Source organism: Callospermophilus lateralis, chromosome 14, assembly GCF_048772815.1.
Source record: "Callospermophilus lateralis isolate mCalLat2 chromosome 14, mCalLat2.hap1, whole genome shotgun sequence".
NCBI lineage: Eukaryota > Metazoa > Chordata > Mammalia > Rodentia > Sciuridae > Callospermophilus > Callospermophilus lateralis.
In genome coordinates, this window is record NC_135318.1 from 93,128,489 (window position 1) to 93,151,716 (window position 23,228).

General features: G+C 40.4%; 1 protein-coding gene across 1 annotated transcript in view; it reads left to right on the plus strand.

The window, feature by feature from the left end:
• Positions 1 to 17,071, plus strand: part of LOC143637869 (dynein axonemal heavy chain 9-like) — a 187,811-nt gene extending 170,740 nt beyond the window's left edge. The window contains exons 20-25 of the mRNA XM_077105175.1: positions 2,263 to 2,385; positions 3,736 to 3,940; positions 6,795 to 6,959; positions 10,089 to 10,229; positions 14,892 to 15,062; positions 16,775 to 17,071. Coding sequence (XP_076961290.1) covers positions 2,263 to 2,385; positions 3,736 to 3,940; positions 6,795 to 6,959; positions 10,089 to 10,229; positions 14,892 to 15,062; positions 16,775 to 17,071 — 1,102 coding nt within the window. The remainder of the gene's footprint in view (positions 1 to 2,262; positions 2,386 to 3,735; positions 3,941 to 6,794; positions 6,960 to 10,088; positions 10,230 to 14,891; positions 15,063 to 16,774) is intronic.
• The last annotated feature ends 6,157 nt before the right edge of the window (positions 17,072 to 23,228 follow it).

A 23,228-nucleotide genomic window follows, 5' to 3' on the forward strand; every position in this document is an offset into this window, starting at 1 on the left:
CCCCACTACCACAAACACTGCCTAACACTTTGTTGGCCTTCAATAAATATTTGTTCAATTAATTCTCCGTTCATGTCTATTGACTACTTTTCTGTTGGATGATTTTTTAGATTTGTTGTACTTTATTTGAATGTAAATGCTGTATTATCCATACAATGTGTAATCTTCTTTTGTCAAGTGAATGAAAAACCTGTCTAGGCTTTTTATTTGTGAGATTTGACATACTATTGTTCATTTAATTTTGCTTTTATTTGTTCAGACTTATCACCCATTTCTTCTGTGGATCATCTTTAGAAAAATGTCTTTTTTTTTCCTCCAGAAATTTTATTATATTTTAGTTTTCTGTGAATTTTCTTTTTACACTGAAATCCAATCATACTTTAAGTTCCCTAAATGAGATGCAGACTAATTTTCCAAGTGGTTAGCTGCTGTCCCAATGTAACCTATTACATTTTCCATCCTTTTCTCGATTAATTAGAAATGCCATTTTACTGTATCATTATTGTATTAAACAGCATTTTTGTTCTTTTTATGTGTCTCATACTATACTAGCTTACTGACCTCGCTTTTAAATTATTTAGTCATAAATTCAGTCACATTAATTGTAGTATTTCTCATTACAAGAGTAATGCATTATAATTGTGGAAAAGGTAGCGAGAAGTAGTTACTGATAAAAGGAAAGAGGACTGTGATTGTTGCTGCGTGGTAGAGCACTTGTCTAGCTACTATGCACAAAGTCCTGGGTTCAATTCCCAGCACATTACTTAATTAATTAAAGTTAAAAGGGCTGGGATGTATGTAGCTTAGTGGTGTGGTGAAGCACTTGTCCAGCAGGTGTGGGACCTGGGTTTCAATCTCCAGTACTGCAAAAAAAAAAAAAAAAAAGAGAAAAGAAATAATACTTTCTATAATTTATCATTCAAAAACATTGCTAACTTGCTAACTTTTCAATACTTGTCTTTTAAGAGTTCTTTTGACTGGGTATGGTGGTGCATACCTGTAATCTCAGCGACTCAGGAGGCTGAGGCAGGATTGTCCCCAAGTTCAAGATCAGACTCAACAACTTAATGAGACTTTCATCAATTTAGTAAGACCCTATATCAAAAGAAAAAAAACTGGGGAAGTAGTTCAATGATAAAGCATCCTTGGGTTCAATACCCAATTGAAAGAGAGAGAGAGAGAGAGAGAGGGGGGGGGGACTTTTTTTACATACCTGTATTGTTGAAGTTATATAAAATATTTTAGCATTAGATAATATGAGTCTCCTTTCTTTTTCATCATTTTATTTTTGTTAACTAGCCTTGTTGTTTTCCTTTATGATGACTTCAAAATCTTTGCTCAAGTTATGTAAAATGTTTTTGTTCTGTTTGAACTGGAATTACATCAAACTTATAAATTGATTTGGGGAAATTCATTTTTATGTGTTCATTAAATGCTATAAAGCACTGAAAAGCTAAAAGTAACCTAGATATTCATTGATTGATTGATAAATAAGTTAAGTTATATAAATAAAAGTCTAATATCCAGTCATTAACATTTGCTTTGGGCGAATATTTAATAGCACAGGGAAATGTTTAAACTATATTTTATTTATGAAAACTGGGTTTTAAAGTAAAGATGCCATATGAATTCAATAAAGATGCCATATAAAAACTAAATTTGAAAATACAACATAGCCCTCTGTATCTGCAGGACAGAAATCCGCAGATTCAACCAACCACACAGCAGAAATACATGAAAAACACTGTGCCTGTAGTGGACACATGTAGACTTTTTTTCCTTTGTCATTATTCCCTAAACAATAGAGTGTAACAATGATTTACATTGCATTTACTTTGTATTAGGTATTGTATGTAGAAAGTATACAGAATGATGTGTCCAGGTTAAATGCAAATATTACATCACTTTATAGAAGGGACTTGAGCACCTGCGGATTCTGGTGTCCACAGGGGTCTGGAACACCCACAGTTACCAAAGGATCACTGAATGTCCAGTTACACCCAGTAAATGCCACATTGCTAATATAGTTATGATGAATTTCCATAATCTTTTTCGTATTTTGCAATTTCTCCCTATTTCTAAAAATGTACAAAATTACATAAATGTCACTTGAAATAGAGAAAAAATGGGGCCACGAAAGACGTTTCAAATAGCTGTTCCTCCAAGTGTACTGCCGTGCCTTGGAGGCCACGGTCGTCTTATTAAATTGCCTCTGAGTGCACACCTGGCCACAGGCTCACACTGCCTGACTTGCTCCCCCAGCTACTTGCAAACCATCGAGCGTGCCCTGGAAACTGGAGACGTGGTGCTGATTGAAAACCTGGAGGAGTCCATTGATCCTGTTCTGGGACCTCTGCTGGGGAGAGAAGTCATTAAGAAAGGGCGGTAAGGTTCAAGCCATGTGGCTGCCCCTGTGTGAAGAGCTGGTTCCCCACCCCAGTTAGAAATGTGGAGAGGTCTGCTCTTGCTAGAGTCTCTTCTCCTCTGCTCTTGTCAAGTAGCTCCCTGGAGCCAGCACACCTTTCTGTCTCCCAGCAGAGGCCTGCTTAGCTTAGTTCAGTGGTAGAGCACTTGCCTAGAATATGCAATCAATCAAGCCCTTGGGTTTGATTTCCAGCACCCCCCTCCCACGCCCACAGGTTCACAGTTCAGTTTCATCTTGAGTGCCATTATGGATTCAGGCTTAGCAAGAATAGGGCAGAAAGAGGATATGATGCACAAGGGAAATGAGAAGAAGTAGAAAAGCCATCCTCACTAAGACAGGGAGTGTTAATTATCATGAAGGCATGCTCGACTTAGGATCTTAGTCCATTTTCTGTTGCTATAACAAAATACCTGAGGCTGGATAGTTTATAAAGAAAATAATTTTTGCTTAACTCAACAATTTTGAGGCTAAAAGTCCATGATCAGGCAGCGCCATCCTTTAGACCTCTGGTGAGAGCCTTCTGGTTACATCACAATATTGTAGATGGCACTATGGCAGGAGGACATGTAAGAAGGACAGAGAGATCCTATGGCAAAACAGGAAGCAAGACACTGATTGAGGAGCCAGGCTCATTCATCTTGTAACCTACTCTCTTCAGAACTTATCCACTCCCACCAGCCCTGACCCACTTCAGAGAAACAGCATAAATCCCTTTCCACCCCTGTGACCTAATTACCTCCTTCCACTCGGTCCTGCCTCTTAACATCAATATCATAACACAGGGGAACAAACTTCCGGCCTGTGAACTTTTGGGGGACAAACCGTATCCAACTGTAGCAAAAGTCTCACCCACTGCTCAGGCCCTAAGCTGCTTTTCCATGCTCATTTATGTGTTTAATTATTTTCACCCATCAAAGTCATTCTCCTGTCGGCCATGAGGAAAAGAAAAAAAAAAGTATGACCTATCATAGCCTAAAAACACCTTTGTGCAAAGTACAAGATGCTGCTTCCTCCAAACACTTTACTGCCATCTGCTGGAGCTTTTCCATAATATCCTAATCTGTACTGACCACCACCAGAATGGCTCTCTCTAGGGTTGCACAGTGCACATATCAAAAGTGGTGGCCAAGGGAAAATTAGTTCCCTTCCAAACCTAAACCCTAAATTACGGCAAAGAAGGACCCAAGGGTGCACACTAGACATGCCTAGAAAAAGTACATCTGAATATAGCCACATTGTTGGCTGTAATCTTGAAAAAAAAAAATCTCACAGGAAATCACCCCACCTTCACATGAGCCTGTATGTTCCAGATTCATTAAAATTGGAGACAAAGAGTGTGAATACAATCCCAAATTCCGGCTCATCCTTCACACCAAGCTGGCCAATCCTCACTACCAGCCTGAGCTGCAGGCTCAGGCCACCTTGATCAACTTCACCGTGACCAGAGATGGCCTGGAGGACCAGCTGCTGGCCGCCGTGGTCAGCATGGAGAGGCCAGATCTGGAGCAGCTGAAGGTGCGTGGGGTGTTCCCCAAGGAAGGGAGGTGCTCTGCTCTAGATCCTGCAGTGCACCCTACTCTGGGAGTAGGGGTTGGGGCTGCTCTCCTTGCTACCAAGAAAGTGAACTCTGCGATATGGTGGAAGAAACCCAATCCCATAGAGCCACCCAGAAACACCAAGTTAGGAAAAAGAGGATATAGTGAGTTAAAGCAGAGGACAGGCAGGAAAAGGGACACTCCTACAGCCAAGAGCAGGGCCTGGCCCAGGACTCTGATCCCATACATTCACACGCTTATGTCCAGCCTAAGTGGAATCAAATCTGCAGTGGTAACAGAAGTGGGTTCGACCCCGCTAGGGTTGTGCCTCAGTCAGCTCTGGGTGCCATAACAACACACCATAGACTGGGTAGCTTTAGCAAAGCCATCTACTGTTCCACAGTTCTGGACACTGGAAGCCTGAGATGAGGGTGTCACCATGGTCTTTTCTGGTGAGGACTCTCCTCTTGACTTGTAGGCAGCCACCTTCTCACGGTGCACTGTGCTCCCCCATCTGATCTCCTCTGGTGCATGCATAGAGAGAGAAAGAAAAAGCTCTCTGGCATCTCCCCCAAAAGAGCACTAATCCCAACAGAACAGGACTAGAGTTCTTAGGACCTCCTTTAACCTCAGTCACCTCCCTAGAAACACTGTCTCCTATATAGTCACATAGGAAGCCAGGGCTTTGACAATTCAATTTATGAATTTAGGGGAAAGACAACTCAGTCTGTGGTGAATATCTCTTTTTTTCTCTTTTCTTGAATTGCGATTAGGTTAGGTTACATGGGTTTAAAATGACAGTGCTCCTGGGATTGATTTCAGGCTTTCCCTGGGACTCTGCCTCTGTGATCATTTATTTTTTTGAACACCGATGGAGCACCAACTGCATAACAGTCAAGGTGATAGGTACAGAAGATAGAGCAGTGACCACAGAAAACCATGCACTGTCCACATGGAGCTTATGGCCTAGTAGAAGTATATGCAAAATAAGAATGTAAACCAAGACATGATATCATTTCAGCAGATGATAAGGATTTTTTTTTTGGTATATGCACATAATGTACTTTATTTTTTTAATTTTATTAGTTCTTCTTAGCTATACATGACCATAGAATCCATTTTGATAAAGTATACAAGCATGAGGTATATCTTATTCTAATTCGGACCCCATTCTTGTGGGTGGGCATGATGGTGGGGTTCTCTAAGGTATTTTCACAGGTGTTCATAGGAAAGTCATGTTAATTTTATTTATTTATTTACTTACTTACTTATTTATTTTTGTTTATTTAACAGTCGAATGCGTTTTGACACCTCATACATAAATAGAGTATAACTTCTCACTTTCTGGTTGTACCTCACGTAGAATCACATGGGTCATGTAGTCATATATGCACGTAGGGTAATAATGAAATCATGTTAGATTTAGTCCACTGTCTTTCCTATTTCTATTCCCTCTTCCTTTGGTTCCCCTTTATCTAATCTACTGAACTTCTCTTCTTCTCCCTCCCCATCTCATTATTATGGGTTAGCTTCCACATATCAGCAAAAACATTCAACCTTTGGTTTTGGGGGGGATTGGCTTATTTCACTTTGCATGATAGTCTCCAGGGATGAGAAGTTTGAAGAAAATAAAACAGGGTGATACTAGAAAGCTAGGGGGCTAGTTTAAATAGTGGTAACCAAAAAGAGTTCTAGGAGGAGCTGGCATTTGAACTAATTCCTAAATAACTCGAAAGCTGCTCGACACAGAGAATTCTCAGCCAAGTGAGCAGCAAATTCTGGTCTTGAGATAGGACTGAGGTAGACCAGGGTGGCCACAGCTGAAGCCTCCACATGTAGCCTTTGGATCTTTCCATGGATCCAAAGGCTGCGTGAGGACAAAAGAGCTAGAGCTGCCTGAACTTAACTCCCTGGCTCCCAAAACTGGAATAAAAGGTGCCCAGTCCCTTGGAATATGAAGCCTGACCATCAGAAAGGGGAAAATGTGGTGGGATTCACTTGGATGCCAGTCTCTCTCCAGCCTTGGAGAAGGCTCTTGCAATGATCTTGACTAAATTGGGTAAGATGAGTTTCTACTGTTTTGTTTTGTTTCATGCAAGCAAAGCATAGGAGAGCTGTTCATTTGGGGGCAGTAAAGTGGTGATAAAGAGGACAAGCTAGAGAACTAAAACTTGACCTTTCCCTCTATTCGCAGCAATCAATTACATTTAGTGACACTGAGTATATCAACACTGTGCTAAGGATAGCACAAACATCCCGCAAATAGGGACTGATATTAACCCCACTGGAAAGAGAAAAATTAGCCCAAGTCTCATGCCCTTTGTCTGAGCGGAGGATGAGTTTCAGGATCCCTCTTGATTCCAAGACCAGTTGAGTTTCAAGCCACTGGTCTAATAGTATTTGCATATAACACACTTGCAACCTCCCTGTACTTTTATGTCATCTCTAGGTTACTCATAATACCTAATGCAAGGTCAATGCTGTACAAATAGTTTTTATACCGTATTGTTAGGAAATAATGGCAAGAAAAAAAAGCCTGTATGTGTTCACGAAAGACACAATTTTTTAAAATATTTTTGGTCCACGGTGGGTTGAATTTGCACATGTGGATATGGAGGGCAGCAGTGTAGGGTACTGTTGGGTTTTGACTTATCTGCTCATCTCCTGTTGCTTGTGGTCTCAAGCACCCCACTACTTGGCCTCCACTTTACAGTCTCGAAGGGCAGGGACTCTGGCTCCAGGAATGATTTTTTTTTTTTTTAATTCAAACCTCTCCCCAGCAATAGGATGCCCTGGGCATCTCTGCCTTACTCTTTCTTCCTCCTTATTTGCAGTCAGATCTCACAAAACAGCAAAATGGATTCAAAATCACACTCAAAACATTAGAAGACAATCTGCTCTCGCGCCTCTCCTCGGCATCTGGGAACTTCCTGGGAGAAACAGCTTTGGTGGAGAATCTGGAGATCACCAAGCAGACTGCTGCTGAGGTGGAAAGAAAGGTAACTTTATTCTAGATGGTCCAGGGAGGCAGCCCCCCATTGGGGTCCTCCTGTGATTTTTCTCTGCTCAGTCCCTCAGTCTGACTTTTTGAAAAAAAGAAGAGTAACAGATAGCATTTCCATCTTCCCACCATTCTTCCAAGCAATGACTACCTCCACTTCTGTGTTACAGTTTCCATTTTCTAGAAAATGCTTCTGACATCTGGGCTCCACAAACTTAACCCTGTGCAGTCCTGGCTTTCTGTTCAGGGAATCAGACTTCAAACTGAATGCCTCAGATAGTTTGTGGAATGGCCCTGAAGCTAAGGAATCACATTGCTGTGAAAGTTCTGAGATTCAGGCATGATTGCATCCTAAGAAAACCCACTGGACTAGCAAAATCTCCCAAGTCTGATTTTAATGAGAAAACTTCAATGACAGGGCAGGAAAACTCAGTTCTCAAACTCTCTATCATCCTGGGAAACAATTAGAGCAGATAGTTTCCTTCATCCATTTCACAACATTTGGAAGGTTTTTATTCCTCCTTGCAGAGAACTAGAAGATGACTTGATAAGGAAGAGAGGCCCAGTCTCTCATCCTTTCCCAACGGACACTCAAACCTGTATAGGCCCTTTTGCAATCCCAGTCCTGCTCTGGGATCAGAAGACCAGTTGTGATTACTCATTCTGATTCAGATATCACATACATCTTAACGGTGCCCGGGAACAGTGAACCTTGGAATGAATATGCTTATTGCTGACTTACTGGGGTTTCTCCAAATATGAAAGACTTTTCCAAGTAGAGACAAAGTAGAAAACTTGAAAAGTAATGGTCAGAGCAGATAAACCAGATCAGACCCCCTGTGGGATAACAGCTCTTCACTCAGGTTGGAGTGATGATCCCCAAAAAAAGAAGGGTATAGTCTAACCCTGGCTCAGCAGAGGATGTGCCTCTCAGCTTTTATTGCCATTTATCTATGACCTCTGCCTCTCCAGAGGGGACCAAAGAGTTTGTAAAGCAATGATGGCAGAAAGTCCTCTGCTCTGGGCAGGAGAAATCTAGCTCACATACGAGTAGGTCAGAGGATGAATCAGCTGTGTAAAAACCAGTGAACATTTATTGAGCACTTGCTGTCTTCCAACTAGCACAGGAAATGTAATATTATTTCTTTTGTTCATTGTTTTTTGGTTGACTCCATAGTTTAGCTATTGTAAATAGCGCTGCAATAAATATGAGTGTGCAAATATCTCTTTGATGTGATTTCATTTCCTTTGGATACATACCCAGTAGTAGATTACTGCATCATCTAGTTATTCTATTTTTAGTTTTTTGAGGAATCTCCATGTTGCTTGCTATAGAGACTATGGTAACTTCTATAGATCTTTCCTAATTTTAAAGCTATTCACTTTATTTTACTTTATGGATTAACCTTGCTTTGTTTATATGTAAAAATATATGTGACTTTAAAAATATATTTTTAAAGAGTCCAAAATTAAGCAATGTATTTGCTTCTTGCCAAACAGCATAAAGATTAGAGAGTACTTTAATTCTGATCATTCCCTCCCAACTTCTGTTATTGTTTTATAATATAGCTAATGTTGTCTTGTTGCTGCTGAGAATCTGCTTTCAGTCTAATTGCTATTCCTTTTCAGCTTTGTCTTTTTTAGTTGCTTTTAATAGTTTCCCTTCTTCTTTGATGTTTCCGAATTTCACCACAGTCAGAATTTATTTTTTTTATTCATTGTACTCACGATTGATATGCTTCTTCAAGATAAGCACTGTAGCCTTTTATCAATTTTCGAAAATTCTTAACTCCAAATATAGCTCCCAAAGTAACTTCCAGTCAGAAATCATGGTGCAACTCAGGAGGCTGAGGCAAAAGGATCTGAAGTTTGAGGTCAGCCTGGGCAACGTAATGAGCACCCCTGGGTTCAATCCCTTGTACAACAAGGACAACAACAACAAAAAAAAACAACTTCAAATATTGTCTCTGTTTCATTCTTTCTATTCTCTACTTCTTCCTACTAGGACTGTCTGAATCTTCTCATTCTATCTTCCAAGTCTCATAAACTTACATATTTTCTACCTTCGTTTCTGAGCTGCATTTGTAATGATTTCTTTAGGTCTCTCTTCCAGTCTGTTTCTTTCTTTTCAACTCAAGCCTCTTATATTTACCTGTACAGTTTTTTAATTTAAATAACTGTCTTATTTTTAGAAGTCTAGTTAGTTCTTTTTCACATATGCCTGTTCTTTTGGTAATGACCTTATTATATGCTTCTTTTATATCTACTTGTTCTGGAACAAGGACATACTTGTTCTGTCTGCCTTCCCAGTCCTTTCTAGACTTTAAAGACCAGTGTTTATGAGATCAGTTTTTTTTTTTTTTTTTTAGCTTCCAGAAATGAGGGAGAATATGCAGTATTTGTCTTTCTGTTTTAAGTTGTTCAGTCATCTTCATTTCTCAGAGTGCTAATCCTTCTGGGATTTAGGAGGTGTTCACTTCATTGGAAGAGGCCTTCTAACTGTCCCCTTTGTTAGCACTTCTTCTTCTTGTGAAAACCTCTTTAATAGGGATCATTGCTTTTTCTTGTGGACTTTCACAAGTTATCAGTAGTTGATTCTATTTTGGAGTCTGAGGGCAGAGAGCATTGAGGTTCGTATTTAAGTGACATGTTCTTGAAGAAATCTCTCTTCCTGTTGCTTAGGTTTCTCTTCTTATTTTTACCGGTGATAAGAAATTTTCTGAAAATAAAAATACTCCATTAAAAGAGGTTTTCTTTGTGAATTTATGTATTCACTATTTCATTAAACTTTTTTTTTTTTAAAGAAAATTATTTTGCTTCTTCCCATGGACTTCCACTGCTTGGCATGGAGTTCATTTTAAAGCAATATATATATTTTTTCGGAGCTAAGAAGCTGGCATATTTCCTAACTATGAGAACCGACAGCTCAGTCTGTGAGAGCAAGATTGTGAATACTGTCCTTCCATTCAAGCTTGATACAGGGCCTTTCCAACTTCTTCCCACTATTCCCATTTCCATTCACTCCACCCCATACACAGACACACACCACGCACACAGAAAGATCAGCTTGATTCTCTGGAAGCCCTATTTAGTTTGAACAATGGCCTGCTATTTATTTTCTCAACAGGTCCAGGAAGCCAGGGTGACTGAAGTAAAAATCAACGAGGCCAGAGAGCACTATCGGCCAGCAGCTGCCCAAGCCTCTCTGCTCTACTTCATCATGAATGACCTCAGCAAGATACACCCAATGTATCAGTTCTCTCTCAAGGTGATTTATACCTGGAGTTTTTTTTTTTTTTTTTTTGAATAATCGTAATCAAGCGGTGTTAGGTCTCTAATGTAATTTCCCATGAGAGCTTATCCATGTGCTTCATTAGTTACGGCAGATCTTGAAGATCAAGGCCAGGAGTACTGCTTCATTGGCTTCAGACCTGCGTTATAGGTCCTCATTTCTTTAATTTAGTCTTATATAATTCATTGGAACAGAAGCAGGTGCCACAGCAAGGCTTAGCTTCATTCATTCCATAAGCAAATTCAGTACGGGTGGCTACTGGATGTGTGCATGTTGGATGTGTGGACGAGGATATCAGAGAAATGTCAGAAATTATTCCTGTCCCCAGAGAGGATTGAATATGCACACCACTTGTACTGATGAAAGACCAGTGCAGGCCATCATAACAGTCAACTTTAAATTACTTTTCTTATTACTTTAATATCCCCAAAGCAACTGTTTTATGGTTGTTGCAATATTCCTGAAGCCAAAGTTGTTAGCAAATTTCAAGTGCTGACTAAACTCATCTTACCCATGAAAAAATAAAACCCATAAATTTTAAGTGAACCTCGGAAACTATCATTCTCCCCTAGTGAATTCATCAAATGACCACAATTAAAGAAGCATTAAGAGGAGATCAAACGTTTTTGAGCAACTTCATTGGTTTGACCCAACAGAGAGGACATGCACATGCACAAATAGGAGAGAGACAGAGAGAACATATGTATATGGACACAGAGATTTCACACACACACACACACACACACACACACACACACACTCCTCAGTATGTGTATTACATGCTAAGTCATCATGTGGAGGTCAAGGTGTGGATATGGTGATGAATACCTGAGAAATCAGAAGACCCCCAGTACCTGGGGCTCATTTAATTGGAGAGGGTTTTCACCATTTCCCAATCCTTTTCCCTTAACTCAAAGTCTCTGCAGATTGGAAGACATGTGGTTATAATATTTTATGTTTTTAGGAGAAACTCGATCCTTGGCTGTATAGTCAGATTATGAAAACATGTGAAAGAAATATAAGATATTTCAAAAACAGATATAAAAGTTAGCATAAGCCTATTAACTACAGGGTCATCTCCTTAGTTCCAAGAGTAGTTGAAGTTGACTATCAGAAGCCTACCACGGTGACTTGGAAAACGATCTGAGATGAAATTCATGAAAATATGGGCTAAAACATGTTGTCAGTTGCTCTGCAGCAACAGCATCCTGATCTAGGAAACTCTGAAGCACTACTTTAAAAAAAAAAAAAAAAAGAAAAAGGTGTACTTTGGGTCGCCATGTTGTTATGAAGAATTGCCAAGGACAACTACCTTTCATTGATCAACTAGATCATTGAAAACAGATGGAAATTCTGAGTGATAAATAGCTGTGGGATGGGTCTTCAAAAGAACAATGCATTTGAAAGTCTCCTGTGATTTGATTTTTAAAAAGCTAGCTACTGGAGTTTCTACAGATTCGATTTTCATATGAGGATCAATTTTGCAGTTCTCATTTCTGGCACACAAAGGAGGGACATTCTCAGAGTATGAAAACCCCAGAAAGACCAGTGTGCCAGGAGCCACATGTCCCATCTTTCAAAGCGTTTTGAGCAAGAATGCGTTAAAATATTTGTCCTTGCTTTTACACAAGCAGAAATTCATCCAAATGCAAGTTTTGAATGAACTTGAAGTTCAACATGTGGTTAAGATGGGAATGAAAGCAAAGTAACTTTTTCTTCAAAGCTCAACCAAAAGCTGGGAGACATACATAGAAGGCACCACAGTGTCATAGATAAGAGGACACCTCCCTAGGATATCCTGCAGACTGATGGGAGGCCCAGTGTAGCTGCTGTGTGCACTTTATAGAAAGGCATGACTGAGGAATACCATTTCTCCATGAGATGGGAAAGGGATCATCCGATAGACAGAAGCAAGATGAACACAGATCACGGGTTTCAAACAGGGAACCCAAGGTCTTGTTGATCTCTTCTCTTTGGTCCACAGAAGGCTTTTCAAATACTTGAGTAGGTTACCAATATTTTAAAATAAGGAGGATTAGTCTGAAGGTATACCTCAATGGTAGAGTGCTTACCTAGATGCATCAGACTTGGGTTCCATCTCCAGCACCACAAATAATATTACAATAATATAAAGAGAATTCACATAAATATACCAATTTGGGGCTTCTCGTGAAAATTTGGAAGATTGACAACATTGTATTCACATTCCACATGGGATGAATTTGTAGCTGCTTCTCCCTAGGTGGGCACCTGCCCTCTGTGTCCTGGTAGTCTTCCTCCTCCCTATTTGGTCTTGTACACCTGGTTCCTGGAGGCATTTGAGTTGGACAGTCTTGATCTAGAGCGTCCCTCATTCTCTTGGGCATTAGCAGAGCAAATTTATTCATTCATTCAACCATTCTTTTTCAGACCTATAATATGCACAGAGCTGGACTCGATTTTGAGAAATGCAACTATTTTTATACAAGTGGAAAGACAAAACTCTAGGCAATCACTCATGGGCCCTAAAAATGTTCCAAAAGCTTGTGAGTATCTACCAGGGGAGGGTAAGTCAATAACCAGACCATGTGGGCAGAACAGACCTTCTGGAGAAAGCTGTGGGAGTGAGGATCAGGCCCAGCACCAGAGTTGTTCATAACCACAAAGGGAGAGAAACAGGGATGGAAAAAAAAAGACAGTCAAATGAGCTTAGTGTAAAGAAAATATCCTGGATGTATCCAGATTTTTCATTTTCCTTAACTCTCTTCCTGAATCAGGAATCATTTTATTTAAACTTAGTAACTCGAGGTTCATTGCTGATTACTGTTATTTTGATAGAGCCTTAGAAGAAAGCTATAGCAACCACCTGGAAAAGTACCCATCCATCTCCATGGACCTATTCTGCACATGGAAGCTTCTCAAATTGCTCTGTGTGGTTCTAGAGAGCTATGGCTTCATCAGCTCATAGTCAACTAATATTTCACCTAAAATCTACCAAGTGAAGGCAAACATCACAATGGATTGGTTTGAAGATTTTGCTGAGATGAAGACTCCAAGGGCTTTGTTAACAAGAAGAAATGTGGATCTGTGAATGGAGAGAGAAATTCACATTTTTTTCCTATTTTGCAAATGAAGAACTACTAAGACTCAAATCTTATGTGGTTTCCATCTAGGTTCAAATACTTGGTCTCAAAAAGACTTTAGATTTTTTTCTTCTTTTTTCTTCTTCTTAAAACCACAAAAGGAAAATAGAGAAGAAACTAGAAATCTGCAGAACCAAGAATCTAAAAGGTCCGATTGTATCTTGGCTTTTATTTTCTTTAAGGATTTGTTCTATTCATGTCACACTTGAAGGGTAGCATTTCAAATATTCACTTTTACGAGGAGTCATTATTTAAGTTTAAAACAAGAGAAAATTAACTTATGTGATTTTTTTTACTGCTCATCATACCCATAATATATAGTTCTAAAGAAGAACCCAAAGCTGGCTGTACTCCCACCATTGCAGAAGGGTTCATAAGGGAAAAAGGACACTTTTCAAGGACTTTTCAAATGACTGCAAAATTAATAGGAAAAGAACAAATAATATCTAAGACTCTGATCATTATCAAAGGAAAAATCATTAACTAAAAATATTCTCACTGCCTGCTATGTGCAAGGGTCAGTTCAACAAAGTTGTAACAGAGGATTGTTTCTGCCCCCAAGAATTTTATCCCATGCTGTAGAGCATCATTAATCCCAGCTGTGTCTACTTTCTATTCAGGTAGTTATCCAACAAAAACTTACTGAATTTAAAGTATATTGACTACTGGATGTTTGTTCTTCACTGATCAAAGCCTTGGGCTCTTCTCTGTGTGTCCTTGTATTTGATCCTTTTCTTTTACTAAAAGAACAATAGCATCACAGATTGGGGAAGTTATAAAGAAAAGAGTTTTATTTCTGTTCACAGTTCTTGGTCCAAGGTCAAGAGGCCACATCTGGTGATGGCCTTATTGCTGGCAGCGTCCTTATTGAAGTGGGACAAGGCATGTGTGTTTCCTGGTCTCTCTCCTTATAAATCCACCACTAGGGGGTGCGGTGGCACACTCCTGTAATCCCAGCATCTGAGGAGGCTGAGACAGGAGGATCACGAGTTCAAAGCCAACCTCAGCAAAAGCGAGGCATTAACAACTGAGACCCTGTCTCTAAATAAATTACAGAATTACGGATTGGGGATGTGACTCAGTGGCTGAGTACCCCTGAGTTCAATCGCTGGTACTACCCTCCCCCCCCCACCCACAAGAAAAAATCTCTATTCAACGTTAGGAGTTCCACCCTGATGATCTTATCCAGTTTTACCTTCCTCCCAAATTCCCTTTCTCTTAATTCCATAGTCAAATTAAGCTTCCACTCTCCTAATAACTCACACTAGGGATTAAAAATCCAATATGACTTTCATAGGGCACAAACTACATTCAAACAGTGGCAGCCCCGTAGCGATCTAATTGTTCATCTGAGCAAACTAAGAGCTAAAGCATCTTCTCTTGTTACCATTGTCTCTTCTTGTCTTCCCCAGATATACTGGGATAAGTTTTCATTGGGTGGGCTGGAAAAATTGACCCCTCATATAATAAAAGGAGGTTCACGTAAGTCACCAAGATGCTACCCTTCTGTCCTCAGGCCTTCTGCATCGTCTTTCAGAAGGCTGTAGAGAAGGCCGCTCCTGGTGACAGCCTCAAGGAACGGGTCACCAATCTAATAGACAACATAACCTTTTCTGTGTACCAGTATACGACCTGCGGACTCTTCGAGTGCGATAAGTTGACCTACCTTGCCCAACTCACCTTTCAGGTAAAAGTAAAACAAAAAAAAAATAATAATTTCTAAAAGATAGGTCATTTTTAGTGCCCAGTCATCAGGTCTTAAAAAATTTTCTTTTTTTTTTTTTTGCCTCCCACTAGCTGGAGATAAAACCCAGGGCCTAAATTAGTGCTCCACCACTGTCTGAGTCATGCCACAGCCCTGAAACTTTCTTCTTGTAACATCTCTTCCCAAAGAAGTTCCGATAGGATACATGCATGCTGCCCCCACATTGTCCCCCTCATGACAGATACGCTGAATCAATCATGGTACATTTTCTTGCTGATCCTGGATGAGCTCTGATCCTTCTAAAAATATCCCTCCAGCAGCCACTACCAGTCAATCAAAACTGGCACCGAAGATGGAACTAGAGGGCCATACTGAAAACTAGAAGATTTTCCAATGCCATCAGAAGTTTTGTTCCATCAATATTTATCTAGATAATAAGTTTACTGACCTAACCTTCTCCCGGGTTAAGAAATCACACAAGACATGGTAGCAACCATGGCCTTAGAAAATTTTCAACAGCTTTGGTTCTTAAAGGCCTGGGAAAATTGGAGACTTCTAATATTGCTGCATCTTGAACGAGAAACCCTGGTCTTCCATTTAATTTCAACATCAAAAAGTCATAAAAATTTACTTCCTTTCACTGATCCCCCTAATTATTTAGAATTGGGAATTTTTTTTTTCAATATATACCTTGGTAGCACAGACTAGACTATCTCAAAGGCCACTTCCAGTTCCAAAATCAGATATTGTATCATTTTTGTGTTGACTCCACGTTCCAAAGTCAAGCTCATAGATGTGAGCATCTCTTAGTCCTCTCATGTTCTGTAATTCCCAAGCCAGCCTAAATGATAGCTTGGACTTTGAAAATACAGGGGTTCTACCTCTCACTGAAAATCATGTCTCTAACCAAGCCAAAAGCTTTTCCCCTCCTGCACACTCTGTTGTAATTCCCTTCCAAGCCTCTGCATTTTTCATTCCGCCCCCCCCCCATCTGAAAGTCCTACCTTCCTGTTCAATATTCCCATCTCTCAGCTTTTCAAGACCTAATTCAAACTGACTTAGGATGTGGCTCAGTGATAGAATGCTAGCCTGGTAAATACAAGGCCCCTTGGTGTATTCCCCAGTACTGGGGGCGGAGGCTGGGGCTGGGGGTGTGGGGGACGACTTATAGAAAATTTAGTCAATTTAAACCCTTCCTTCCTCTGGCTTGCTGGCCACTCCCTTGTTCAGGAACCTCTCTCCTATTTTTAATTCACATATGTGCTTCTATTTTGCATAAATTCACATTGTTGATTCATATGTGTGTTTCTATTTTGCGTGTGTTCATATGTCACTTTGGCACTTTCCTCAAATCATGTCATTTGTATGTGTCATCTGCTCAATTAAATTTCAGGCACATACTCCGTGGCATTTATGATTGATACATAATAAATGCCTGCTAACCAAGATACATAGTCATCCACTGGGTATATTTAAGTCACTGTGATATTGGGGTTGAAAACAGATGCACATAGGAGTAATTTGCATAAATATACACTTTCTTCCTCTCCATCCTCTCTAAATAACCAAAATTGATGGGCAAGCTCTAGTGTTAGAGGCAGCAATAATTACACTGAGTGACAATCCCTAAGATCCCCTGAACCTGAGGCCACCACAAGCTAAAGAAATATGGTGTCATGTTCCCTCCTTTGCAGATCCTCCTCATGAACCAGGAAATCAGTGCAGCAGAATTGGACTTCCTGCTTCGATCTCCAGCGCAGACAGGCACCCCTAGCCCAGTGGAGTTCCTCTCCCATCAGGCCTGGGGAGGTGTCAAGGTCAGTACTGGTTCCTATGAAAAAGTCAAGTTCTCATCTCTTACTTTCCTCCTGATACTTGTCCCTACGGTGTCAACCAGGATCTCAGTTTTTGAGCTCAAGTATGGAGCTGTGTCCCTTTTCCTGTACACCCACAGCAGGCTCAATCTTCTGAGCACGCATTTGGGTGTGTGAGGGCTGTGCCTCCAGGGGAGAAAGGAACCTGAAGTCCCTATAAACTTCTCTGAGCTGCCTTCATCTACCAAGGCTCAGGACTGGAATGTGGGCTCTGTGGTGAGTTCCTGGGACTGATGTGGAGCTGCTGCTGCAGTAGCATTTCTAAAAAAGCAGACATCTCCACCTGAATCTGAACTCAGACTCCAAGCAGGGAATGCATTCCAACCTGGGATGCTGGCAGTGATAGGAGTTCATGCTTATTGAGTGCCTCAGAAAGGCAGGGTCTCATTTCACGGCCATGTCCGACTTGGCAATAGGTATTATGTGTTTCCATTTAACATTTGAGGAAATTGAGGTCCCACTTCTTACTAGTGGCAAATTCAGAACTCACATTTTGGCCTGGCTGGGGGCCGAGCCCATTTTCATTTCATATTGTGCAGTTAAGTTGGGATTGTATGAATGTTGAAAAGAATCAATAAAGTCCTTTCAATAGGCACTGTGCCTACATTAAGAGAACCTGACATGATGCCTGCTGGAAAGGACAACTGAGTGAATCCCAACTCCAGAGAGTCCAGTCCCTACCAGAGGAGTCACCTATGGAATGGCATCTGCATAAGATGAATCCTACTTATGATCTTCCATATTTGTTGCATTTTACAGAGACTTGATTCACAAAGAATTATGAGTCTACAGCAATGGGATTGGTTTTCTTTCTCATATATATCTTACTCAGATTTTTTTTAAGTAATTGTGGATTCACAGGCAATTGTAAGACATAATACAAAGATATCCCTTGTACCCAGCTTCCTGCAATGCTAGCATCTTATAATACTATATACAATCACATATCCAGGAAATTAACATTGACATGATCCACCAATCTTAGTCTGATTTCACCAGTTTTACAGAAATTCGTGTGTGCGTGCTTGTGTGTGTTTAGTTACAGGACATGTGAAGAGTCATGTAATCACCACCACAGTCAAGACCCAGAAAGTTCCATTTTACAGAGCTTCCTCATGTTGGCCTTTTATAGTCACAGTGTCCTCCTTCCTTACCCAGTTCCTACTACCAACCAACCACGAATCAGTTCTCCATTTACATAACATTTGTCATCTCAAGGATGTTATTTGAGTGGAAACATATGGCACATAACTTTTTGGAATGGGCTTGTTCACTTAGCATAATTCCCTTGAGATCCATCCAAGCTGATTTACTTTATAACAAAAGCCCCGAAATAGATCATTTATGTGCAGGCTTTCCTCTTTCAAAGGAGTCGTCTTAAGAAATTCTAGGCTAATTCCACTAATGCTACCATTGCTTAAAATCCTCTCCTAACTTCTTTTTCAGAGTCTATAGCTATCCTTTCAATCAACCTTAGGACTATATACAAATCGGGAATCATCAAACTTTTTGTGAAGGACCACATAGTAAATATTGAGGGAACCACTCAACCGTGCCAAAGACACATACAGTGTGGAAATGAATGGTTCCCACTCATTCAGAAAACTTAACTGGAAACGCAGGTGCCTTCATGCAGGGAACCTGCATTTCCAATGTAACAGAGGCTAAAGAGAAACAGAGAGTGCTGGTTCTGAGAAGCGGTACTGCTTCATGAAGCTTCAACCAGAAACAAAGACCCTTCCTTCAATTGGAAGCTGCCTGCACAAAATGCTTCCATTCTGCACACTTCCAAGCTTTTCTCAGCCAGCAACTTCAGACAACACTTTACACCCAAAGTACAAACTGTGCTACCCAGAGAGCCCTTGGACCTAACATCACCAATATTCACGTGGAAAGTTGGACGGCTGACAAGATCAGTTGCCCAGTTTCATTGAAATCCTCTTCTCAAATTTTTCTGAAAACTCATTGGAAATGAAGGTGCCCACGAGCAACAAACTCTGCTTTATATAAGACACAGAAACTTCTAAGTAAAGCCAGTGACTGCTGGATCTCAGAAGGGGTTCCAATTCTGATTAGTTCAGAATCTCAACAAAAAAAATTAGTTCACAAATCTCAATGTGCTCTCTAGGAACACTTTTACATCCTGCAATTGAAGCTGTTTGCACACCCTGCTTCTCTTCTGCACTTCACACTCTTCTCATTAAGCACATTCAGAGAACAGTTCAGGCTCAATATCCAAAGTGTGCTAGCAGGAAAGCCCTTGTACCTCGGAGCACTTGCTCAGATAGGAAGTGATGGGACTGCTGGGTGGGTCAATTCCTTAAAGATTCTTTGGAATCCATTCCTCAAACAGATTCTGAAAACTATCTTGAAATTGCATGAGCCTGTCTGCAATGACCTATGCTTTACTGAGTGTGTAGATGGTTCCAAGTGAAACTGTGCCATCAGCTCTGACAAGAGGTTCTGCTTCTTGCAAGTTCAACCAGGGAAACCCCCCATGTGTTCACTGAGAACAAAGCTACTTTGATGCTTCTTGCACAAACTTTTTCTGTTTTCCCCCTACAAATGGATCTCAGGATGCACATTCAGAACACATTTCCTGAAAGACATTACAAAGTATCATTGCAAAAGTCCACTCTTGTCTAGCATCACCAACATTGATTAGGAAGGTGGTCTTGCTGAGAAGATGAATTGCACAAAGTATCCTTGTATTCCCTTACTCAATCTTCGCTGACAATTCCTTGAAACTGCAGGTGCCTGACAGCAAAAAATTTAACAATGGCACAGTTTCAAATTGAAACAGTGCCCAGAGCTCCCAGAAGCATTTTGATTTAATGCTAGTTCAGCCAGGTACAAAGCTTAATGTGCACACTGAGAAGAAAGTTATTTCCTAATATTAAAACTGCTTGCAAAATTATTCAGTGCTGCACTGCCAAAATATTTTCAGGAATTACATTCAGAGCACAGTTTCAGCCCATATACAAAGGATGCTAGCAAGAGAGCCCTATACCTAGGGTTTAACAACTTTGAGAAAAAAAATGTGAGCCTTCTGGAAAGATCAGTTCCCCAAGGTTGATTGAAATCGATTGCTCAATCTTTTGTCACAAAATTCACTTGAAATGCAAGTGCCTGCCTGCATTGAACTCGCATTGACCAATTGTACCGATGCTTCAAAGGGAAACTGCCACCTCTGAGAAGCAGTTGTTCTTCATGTTAATTTAAGCAGCGACAAACCCCAATGTACTCACTGAGAACAAGGTAAGTTCCTGAATGTTGAAGCTGCTGAGAGACTACTTCACTTATGCACCCCCAAAATATTCTCAGCAAGCTCATTCAGAGCCGAGGTCAGGCCCAAAATACAATGTTGGCTTACAAGAGATTCCTTGCACCTAGGATCACCAATTTTGAGAAGGCAAGCTCAATTCAACCAAATTTCTTGGAAACCCATTCATCAGACCTTTCTGAAAAATCACTTGAAATGCAGGTTTCTGCATGCAAGGAACTCTAGATGACTGATGGCAAAGACATTTCCAAATGCAAACATGCCTATCAGATCTGAGAAGCAGTTCTCATTTTCAGTGTTTCAGCCAGGGAAAAATCCCCACGTGCTCACTGGGAACAAGTTAGTTTGTGCTACTTAAAGCTGCTTCCACAAACAGCTTCACTTCTGCACTTCTAAGCTGTTCTCATCAAGCACATTCAGAGCACAGTTCAGGCATGAAACACAAAGTGTGCCAGAAAGAGATCTCTTGTATCTATCATCACCAACTTGCAGGAGGAAAGAGGACCAGCCGAGAAGATCAGTTCTCCAAAGTGTTATTGACATCCATTTGTCAAACTAGTTGACAACATACATTTGAAGTGCAGGTACCCACATGAATTAACTGGTTTTTGTTTGTTTTTTGGCACAGATGCTTCAATGTGAAAGCGTGCTTGTCACCTCTAAGAAGCGGTTCTGCTTCATTCTAGTCAACCAGAAAAAGCACCATGTGCTCACTTACAACTAAGTTAGTCCTGCAAGTTGAACTGCTTTGCAGAAGTGGTTTCAATTCTCCATTACCTAGCTGTTTTCAGTAAGCACATTCCATCCCAATGTGTGCTACCAAGAGAGCCCTTGTACCTTACATCACCAAATATAGGGAGGCAAGGGGAATGCTCAGAAGATCTATTCTCTAAAGTTCCATTGAAATCCGTAAGTCATACTTTTTCAGAAAACTCATTGAAATGCTGGCCCCACAGGCAACAAACTGTGGTTTACAGATGGCACAGATGCTTCAATGTGAAACCGTGAATGCCAATCATTACAAGTGTTTCTGACACACTCTAATTCAACCAGGGACAGTCCCAGAGTACTCACTGAGAACACGCTTTGTTCCTGCAAGTGGAAGCAGCTTTCACAAACTATTTCAGTTCTGAAATGTCAAACCCTTCTCAGCAAACACATTCAGAGCACAGTTTTGGCCCAATAGAAAAAGTGTCCTAGCAAGAGGGCCCCACACCTATGATCACCTTCATAAGGTAGCTTCCCAGCTTCTGAGCGGAAGTGTACTTCTCATTGGCCCTTATGCTATGGTGGAGATTTCTAGGAGCTCAGTTTGATGCAGGATTTTTTGCAAGCCCTATGCAGCCCTCACACATGCTCAAATGTTACAGGATCCTGCAGACCAGTCCAGGCAGCAGTAGGCATCCATTCATTTTCTATGGGCCTACAGATTCCTAGATGTATAAAATTCATTATCTGTAAATTTTATATATATATATATATATATATATTATATACTATATATATATAATACATAACATATACACTATATATGTTATATATCATTAAAATCTGAACAATTAAAATTGGAAATATTCTAAAATCAAAACAGTGGAACCCCATTGTGATGCTACAAGTAGAAAATTCCACACCGGACCTCTGGGGATGGTTCACAGTCAAAATCAGCTTCACTAAAAATATTGCATGAAATTACCTTCAGATAATGTATAAAGTTGCATGTGAAGCACACAGGCATGTCTCTTTAGACTTAGGTTTCATCCACAAGATACCTTATGAAATTGAAAATACTCCAAAATTGGAGAAATCTGAAAGACTTCTCCAAAGTATTTCAGCATAGACCAACTCAAACTCTCTATCTATCCTTCAACAAGTGTGTGTGTGCACTTTGGAGAAGTCTTTCAGATTTGTTTGTGTGTCTTTCTTTGTGTTTGTGTCATGATGCCTGATATTTCATTGCTCCCATTGGAAAATTAACTCATTTAATACCATCTGTCAAACTCCTAAAAACATAATTTCTTTGTGATCAAATGAAACATTTCTTCCTTTGGGCTTATATGTTTCTTCTAGGAATCAACTACTACAATTAATACACTCAAATCATCAAAGTAGATCAGATAACAAAAAAATTATATTTTAAAAAGTGCTTGGTTTAAATAACAAATATATGATATAGTAATGAATATGTTACTAAAGGGAATATATAACAAATATCTAATGCCACACTATAGATTGGCAACTTCAAAATTTTGAAGCAAATATTAATAAATGTAAATGATCATAGGATGCTTCAGCACTGCCCAACCAAACAGCAGAAGAATGTTCTTAGAAGGATCCTATGGAGAGCTTGAGCCTCTTTTGCATCATAAGGGGTAGGTTTGGGCTGGATCCACTCATCCTTCTTCTTAGAGAATGTCCTCTTCCTCAGCACAAAGTCGTATTCAATGTGAGGGTTCATAGCATAAAAAACATTGCAATGGTGAGGAATCTTCAGCTCTGGGAGGAGAGGAGTATATGGGAAGAAGTTGGCATGCAAGAGGTACAACATGGGACACCCCAAAATATGAGAAGCTCGACCAGAAACGACCTGAGCCACAGACCTGGGAGCTCTCCAATTCAGCACCAAACCAACAAAGACAGTCTCCACAGTCCTTCCTGAGGAAAAAGTAGGCAGAGCACTTCAACAGACCTAATGTCTATTCCTTCTAAAGGCTTTGGACTCCAGAACATCCCAGGTCCTCTTGCATCTTCCAAAGCACACCCCTAGGGTTTGCATCTGAAATCTCCCACAAAAGGCTCCTGTGCTGAAGATTCAGACCCCACATGAGCCATCTTCATAGGTGGGTTTGGAGGGAAGCATTGGATGATGAGTGCTCTGATGTCATCATGAAATTCTCATTCAAGATGAACACACTACTGGGAGATGGGAGGGACTGGAAGAAAGGTTGGGTATGGTTGGAAGACCTGAACAGGGTTGGGCCCTGGGCAATAGTA